This window comes from Hordeum vulgare, chromosome 2H, assembly GCF_904849725.1.
Source record: "Hordeum vulgare subsp. vulgare chromosome 2H, MorexV3_pseudomolecules_assembly, whole genome shotgun sequence".
Classification (NCBI taxonomy): Eukaryota; Viridiplantae; Streptophyta; class Magnoliopsida; order Poales; family Poaceae; genus Hordeum; species Hordeum vulgare.
In genome coordinates, this window is record NC_058519.1 from 659,591,848 (window position 1) to 659,599,203 (window position 7,356).

The window sequence follows — 7,356 nt, forward strand, 5'->3', positions numbered from 1 at the left end:
ACACTCCAAAGGGCTACGTTACTAAGGGCAACATGGCTGCAAAGAGAGGGAGGAAGTGAAGTATGTTACCTATGTCGTATTCTGAGTGTTATGATGTTGTCTGTTGAACTATGTTGTCTGTTGAACTATGTTTTCTGTTGAACTATGTTGTTTGTTGAACTACGTTTGTTGAACTATGAACTATGATGTTATGTTGAGTCTTATGATTTAAATTATGGTGTTATGCTTTGAATTATGGTGTTATATTTTGATGAATGGTGTTATGCTGTGAATTATGGTGTTATGTTTTGATGAATGGTGTTATGCTGTGAATTATGGTGTTATGTTTTGATGAATGGTGTTATGCTGTGAATTATGGTGTTATGTTTTGATGAATGGTGTTATGCTGTGAATTATGGTCTTACGATTTAAACTATATTCTATGAAATATGTTTGTTGATCAAAACAGTGAAAAAATCTTGTTTTGGGGTACTGGACTAAGGAAACGCCAGGGAGCCTGGCGTTTCTGGTTGGGTCTGCAACGCCAGCAGGTCTGGCGTTTCTGCGCTGGTGCAACGCTGGCGAGGACCCGAGCACTACGGTACTGGACTAAGGAAACGCCAGGGAGCCTGGCGTTTCTGCTTTGGTCTGCAATGCCAGCAGCTTTGGCGTTGCTGCTAAGAGTTGCAACGTCCAGTAGAGTGGCGTTGCACATGAGGCCTGCAACGTCCAGTAGACTGACGTTTGGCATAAGGCCTGCAACGCCACGGACTATGTCGTTTCCAAAAGGGTCAAAACATGAAATACTTTCGAACCGAGTTCGTTACGTGATCAACTTGCGGCTTAAGGATCAAAACAGTGAAAAATCCACATTTAATGGGATACAAAACGGATCATGGGGTTGTCCTAACCAAACATTTCATGCGATTTTGTATCTAATCTTCTATATCGTGCCACCAATTTCTTTTTCTTTTTTGCTCTTAGGGTGTTGGGTCGCGTTGGACGGGTCACCGAAAGCCCATTCCAGTTTTTGCCGTGCTTGGCCCAAGTCCCGAATCTAACTGCCTTCCCGTCCCCGTCTCCCCGTCAGCCATCTGACTTCTCCGCCCCACTGCTCGCCTCCGTCGCCTCCGCCGCCGTCTCCGCCGGCCCGACCCGGCGGGGGAATGGGGAACATGACCCGGTCGGACTCCCCCGTCTCGCGCCGCATCGTCCTCTCCTTCCTCGACTTCCTCAGCTCCGGTCAGCGCCACTCCCGCCCCCCTCCCCCCTCTCCGTTCGCCCGCTGCTGCTGCTGCTGTTTCTGCCGGAGCTGGTGCCGTCGTTTCGATTCATCTCCCCGCGCTGACAGATTGATGCGTGGCTTGCTTCCTGAGCGGGGGGGGGGGGGGGGGGGGGGGGGAGGGGGGGGGGGAGGGGGGGGGGATCGGATCGCCCGCGGCGGCCATGCCAAACGATTTTGATATGGTAGGGTTCAGACAGGTAGCCATTCCAACTAGGTTTCCTGGCTCGATGTTGGGATTCACCATGCTGTAATTGGGCTCTGTTTAACTGACTAGAGAATTCACCATGCTGGAATCGGGCTCTGTTTGGTGTGATACCGCTGGTATTTATGCGTATGGCCGGATTGCATTGCTCAAAGTGGCAGCTTTAGGTTTCTTTAGGTAGGGGAGGTTTGTCGAGGGGCCAATGGCCGATATAGACGACTGTAAATTAATTTGTGTTTCTTGTTTCTTTTTGCCGTCTCTATATGAAAACGTCTGGTTTCGTTAAAACTGCATGGAATTTGGTAAAATCTACTCCCTCCATACCTAAATATAAGTCTTTTAAGATATTTCACTAGATGTCTACATACGAAGTAAAATGAGTGAATCTATACTCTAAAGTATGTCTATATACATCCGTATGTAGTCCATTAGTGAAACCTCTAGAAAGACTTATATTTAGGAACGGAGGAAGTACTAGCTAAATTTGGTGGCTTGTTGCTACAGTTGTAATTAAAAGAGGCGCCAATTCTCGTATAGGCTTGTTGGCTTGTTCCTACAGCTGTAATTGTGGAACCAAAAAAAGGTCTCTCGCTGGCTCCCTGTTAGTGGCTGTTGTGCCGGCCTGTTCTCGGCAACAGGCGGCAGTGCAGATGGGCCCTATGGGTTGATGCCAGGACATGGTTTCCGTTTGACCGAGACTTATTCTTCTTCTTAGCGCAATACCGTGGGACTGTCTTTCCCCACCGCCCGAGATTTTATTTTATTAGAATAGGCAAATATGTCAATAAAAATAACTTGCACATAGAGAAAGAAAAGAGTTACAGCTGAGGGCCCGAGGCACATTACTGTTCTGGGTTCCTTTTTTGTTTATTTACCATCGGTCCTTCTGACATTGGAAGCATATATGGAATGCAGTTGAGTTAGCTCCTGGGGCTAACCATGAAGCTCTTGAGGTCGCTAAGGATTGCCTGGAGTCCCTTTTTAGCATCAACTCATCATCAACTAGCGAAATGATACAGCCAGGACTTCTCCTTGAACTCTTTACTTGTCTGCAAGCTAATGAACAAGATAGGGCAAGACCAGATCCCGTGTCACGATCAGTGTCAGACAAACCTACCTGCAGTGCAAGTACTTCCAATATCCAAGAAGAGTCAAATAAATGTACAACATCAAATGTATGCCCCCTCTCATTTCTCACACAATTTTTATGTTAGATTATTTGTATCTACCATCATCATCTATCCGTTTTATATTAATTCATATAAATGCATGCCTTTTTCTGTGATTGACATGCCATTGCACATTAATTAGATATATGCATTATGCTTTGTTTGATCGTTTTTTTCTATTTTCTTCCCCAAATACCCTTCATAAGATATTCTCTGCATCTTTTTATCAGAGTGAAGGCCAAGTGGAAGAAACCTTTGACCTAGGTATGACCATGGCTTAAACCGAGACCCTCCTCCATGATGAGTCGTCCATATATTGTTGGAAACTTTCAAGTTCGTTTTTGTAAAGCTTTGCTGCCTTTGTGCTATTGATTCCATTTGTAGGGTCTTGGGACCATTATCTCCTAATGAGGGATGTAAAACGAATCAGTTTTTCTCACGGCGTTTGGTTTTTTGTCAGATCATGCAGGAGATGAGCTGTTTGCAAAATTCTATGCTGCACTTGATGAAATAAATTTCTTCAAGATATCACCAGCTGGTGATGAGGATCCTGATCAACTTTCAAAAGCATCACAATTCTTCGATGATGCATTGCTGGTATGATGTATTGTTTTTGTTATTTGGTTTTTTAGCATTTTCAGGCTTAATGAAGTAAACAGTTTGTTGTCATCACTACCAAAGGAAAGCTATTGCTTTTCCAATTAATTACTTACATTGTGTTCGTAATAAACTATGCTTTATCTCTGTTTAGGAGGTGCGCAAGTCGGGAAGACAAGTGGCAAGTTTAGTTGACCTTGCAGAATTCTTTAAATCGAAAGGTACTTAGCTAGAATCCTTGGTTGTTTCATATGTCCAAGTTTTGATGTCTCAGGTTTTTGTCTATTCATTAGTTTCTGCAGCAAATTTAAAGCATCACATGACTTAGAAAACTTAAATTATCTTTTTGTCATAAAAGGCTTTCCAGTTCAGGCCCTATATGTGCATTATGTTATTGGTGTGGATGTTCGGAGTTTTAGCAGCTAACTGCATTTTTTTTATCAGGCAATGACTTCATGAGATCAAAACAACACCTAAAAGCTGTAGAGCTGTACACCGGTGCCATTGCATTGAGCAGAAAAAACGCCATTTACTATTGTAACAGGTATGCATAGTTACTAGAATTTTGGATGACTGTTTTATTGAACATACAGCTGCTAAATGTGCAGTGGCAGTTTGTTGGATCTAATTGTGAAATCTCGTGCCAAGTTGAACTTCACGGAATAATTTCAGAGATGATAATGTGGAAATTAAAAAATGGGTCTTTCATTAGTAATGTGTAATGGACTTTTGAAACGGCGTAAGTAGTCAAGTAACTAATTGTGCTTCATAAACATCCATTCTGCATGTCGGCGCAAACTAGTTTAAATGCATACTGCTACATTGCCCCCAAATTCCTGCTCCTGCACTCTTATTCCTACTGCTTGTATAGCATGTGATGTGGTGATGGGCAAAGTATCTGTTGTTATTGATTTCTCATCTTGGATGCAACTAAGAGTTCTGAAAACCTCTTCAAACCAAGCTGCAGCTGGTTACAAACTGTATATGTCTTGGGCTGGTTCACTGGGAACTCCTGGAAATCTGATATTTGAGATTATTGAATGCTTAGGAAACACAAGCTTGTCTGTCGCTTTAGACTTAATGAAATGGAATGAATGGCACCGGCTGATTTCTTATGCCAGCAGGGGTGGAGCTACGATAAAATCATTTATGGTGTCAAATGATTACCAACGATTTTGTACTACTATTCTGTAGTGACAAACTACTGTTACACATGTGCAGTGACCCTGGTATATTTAGAAGAATGAACAGTGGCCATTTTTCCTGGCTTCGTCTCTGGTTGCTAGAGTGATCTTTATTCTTCTTCTTGTTCCGGTAGTGGTGTTATGAACCGTTTATAACAAGTACTCGTAACTGCTGTTCACAAAATTATTTATTATATTCATGCTTTCATGTAACATGTAAAGTACATGTTTCTTTCAGGGCTGCTGCATATACACTTCTTAATATGTGCAATGAAGCTGTTGAGGACTGCCTGAAGTCAATTGAAATTGATCCGAACTACAGCAAAGCATATAGCCGCCTTGGATCTGCTTATTTTTCAATGGGGAATTTTCATGATGCTTTACACAAGGGATACTTGAAAGGTTGGTAGTGTATAAACCTTAAGTTGATTTTGGTAATACAGTGATGTATTGTGCTATATGTTACATTATGAGGCGCAGACGAAAGTCCTCATTCGTGCAGTTGTGTGTTAATTAGTTCTTCTGGGAAGAATTTTCTATTTGAATTTTAGGCTGAAACATTGAGCCTTCTCTTAACTTTTAACTTGCATAGTATCCAACCTAACAAAAGAGCAATTGTTTTTGTATTTTATGTAGATTATTCTGTTACGATCCATCATTCCACAATCTACTGAATTGATGTGACTCTAAATTTATATATTTATAGTGTCACCATACATCCAATCTTGTCAAACAGATATTTGCTTCTCCTGCCATGTTATCTGACGATGGCTTGCATTCAGTACTGTGTAAACTCTGGTTTTTATATTGGATGTATTCTCTTCACCTTGCAGTGATTGTAACATTTTAGCAGTTAATTGTTTCCGCCTTGTGTCCATCAAATTAGCAGTTCCATTTGCAATTCATTAAATGATACCTACATTATTTATTACTCCCTCCGTTCCGAATTACTTGTTGTAGAAATGGATGTATCTAGAACTAAAAATACGCCTAGATACATCCATTCTCGCGACAAGTAATTTGGGGCGGAGGGAATATATCCAGTAATATGGACCGTATGGGGAACTCACTTTGTTCTTCCTGCAGCCTCTGAACTTGAGCCTAGCAATGAAAATGTTCGACTGAATATTGAGGTAGCCTTCTTTTGTTTTCTCTTCTCTTTCTCAGTAGGGGTCTGGATAGAGTTTGTTTCCTTCTATTAGCACTAATCACTACTGATTTTTATTTTGCTCTGCGTCGAAAACTTTAGGCCACCAAAAGGAAGCTGGCTGAACAGCGAGCTGCACCAGGACAGGTACTGTGACTAGAAATCTACATGTGCTTTTTGAAATGAACTATGAAATATATCGTGTTGGCTTAACAAATCAGGACTGTCATTTCTCTTACAATATAACAATGTGCATGATCAGAGCTCCTGCTTGGAACCTCCATGATATGTTAATATGCGTAGAATGTTGATATTGTTTGGTCATGTTGGGATGATTTAATTTCTTCCCTTGGACTTCTTGAAATCACCGAGTAATCCATCTCCTTGTTTGTAGAACACACATGCACGTCAAGGACAAGAATCACATTCATGGTTTGGTGGCCAGGCGAGCAGTGGTGTTCCTTTCACAGTATTCCCTCCTGGAAGTGCTCCTCCCCCTCCTGAATTCTTCAATATGATGAACCTTGGGCCTGGTTATGGCCAGCAGCCACCTCAGCATTCCGTAAATATAAATCTGAATGACATCTTTGGTCATGCAAACGTCAATGGGAATGCCCAGGGGCACCCATTGTCCGGGAATCCAGGCACCCAAACCCCACCGGCTCCTTTCCCAGCAAACGCTGCAGTCCCTCCCGCTTTCTCCTTCATGGGCTCGGGCAATGAAGCAAATCATGCGCAGCAGGCTTCAGGCGGACATGGCGGAGGGCAGGGTGAACCCACCGGTGCCCAGACGGACGCAGGCATCCACATAAATATTGGGGAGAACATGGTGAGCCCGGAGCAGGCCGCCGAGGCTCTCAGAGCTGTGATGCAGATGTTTGGACCGCAGATGGGGCCAAATGAAGGCGGCGGTGCGCCTAGAGGTTCGTCGACTCTCTCTTCTTTGTACTTTATTACAAGGGTCTTTTTCGTTTTCTCACTGAATTTTGCATCTCGGTTGGTACCTGAAACACATCAGGGGGGCTAACGTGCATTTTTGCCATTTTCCTTAAAACACCAGTAGTATCATTGTTTGTCTTGTAAAGGGATCATTATAATGCGCACCTCTCTAGGTGAGTGCCTTGCGTTAACTGTTACTCCAACAGGCTGAGTCACTGACTGCTCTACTGTGATGTGCGCTTTGCTTAATTGTGCATGCAGGAGCGCCGCCACCACCACCACCTGGTTCAATCTGATCTGATCTGATCTGGTCTGAGAAGCCGAGCCCAAAGGAGTGGAGTGTAATGTTGTTGTTGTGGACTTGTGGTTGTTGTTGATAGTCTGTCAGACATCCCCGCTGCCGTCGGCCTGGCCTCATCACATTGTTGTCCTGGTTCTGGTTGGTAAATGTGTTGGCTGTTTACAAGACACATGGCCAAGGACCTGTTGCATCCTGCCGCTGCCATAACCCTCTCTCTTTCCATCTGAGAATCAACAGAGAAAATATGAAGAATCCATGCATGTATGTACCTGCGAAAGATTTCCTTTCCTAGCCGTCCATTGTATTGTCTGATTGACGATGGATGCTCTTTAAAGAAATACTAGCAAAAAAGCCCATGCGTTGCAACGGAAGAGAAAATAACACACGCTTTGAACGTAATATATTTTCACATGACATCACATTTGTGTTGTCGACGATGGCCTCAGTGCTCACACAACTAAAACGCGTTTGAATGTATAATCACTCGGAATAAGATGAGAAATATGTTGTTTCTTTCTATGAGATTTTTCAAAGGTGTGCATATGTGGTTAAC

The 7,356-nt window shown here is 42.9% G+C and overlaps 1 protein-coding gene across 1 annotated transcript; it reads left to right on the top strand.

The window, feature by feature from the left end:
* The first annotated feature begins 1,031 nt into the window (after nucleotides 1–1,031).
* Nucleotides 1,032–7,147, top strand: LOC123428532 (small glutamine-rich tetratricopeptide repeat-containing protein-like). Its single transcript, XM_045112754.1, has 11 exons — nucleotides 1,032–1,221; nucleotides 2,382–2,641; nucleotides 2,866–2,899; nucleotides 3,096–3,232; nucleotides 3,387–3,453; nucleotides 3,677–3,776; nucleotides 4,655–4,818; nucleotides 5,503–5,549; nucleotides 5,666–5,710; nucleotides 5,958–6,486; nucleotides 6,764–7,147. Exons 1-11 carry the CDS (start codon nucleotides 1,146–1,148, stop codon nucleotides 6,796–6,798), a joined length of 1,494 nt encoding a protein of 497 aa, XP_044968689.1. The 5' UTR covers nucleotides 1,032–1,145; the 3' UTR covers nucleotides 6,799–7,147.
* The last annotated feature ends 209 nt before the right edge of the window (nucleotides 7,148–7,356 follow it).

What these genes read in the sequence shown, in the direction of transcription:
- LOC123428532 (XM_045112754.1), top strand. Translation starts at nt 1,146, where the DNA reads ATGGGGAACATGACCCGGTCGGACTCCCCCGTCTCGCGCCGCATCGTC. An exon ending in GGAAGAAACCTTTGACCTAG is followed by an intron (nt 2,900 to 3,095) that starts GTATGACCATGG and finishes GTTTTTTGTCAG; the next exon opens with ATCATGCAGGAGATGAGCTG. An exon ending in AGGCGGCGGTGCGCCTAGAG is followed by an intron (nt 6,487 to 6,763) that starts GTTCGTCGACTC and finishes TTGTGCATGCAG; the next exon opens with GAGCGCCGCCACCACCACCA.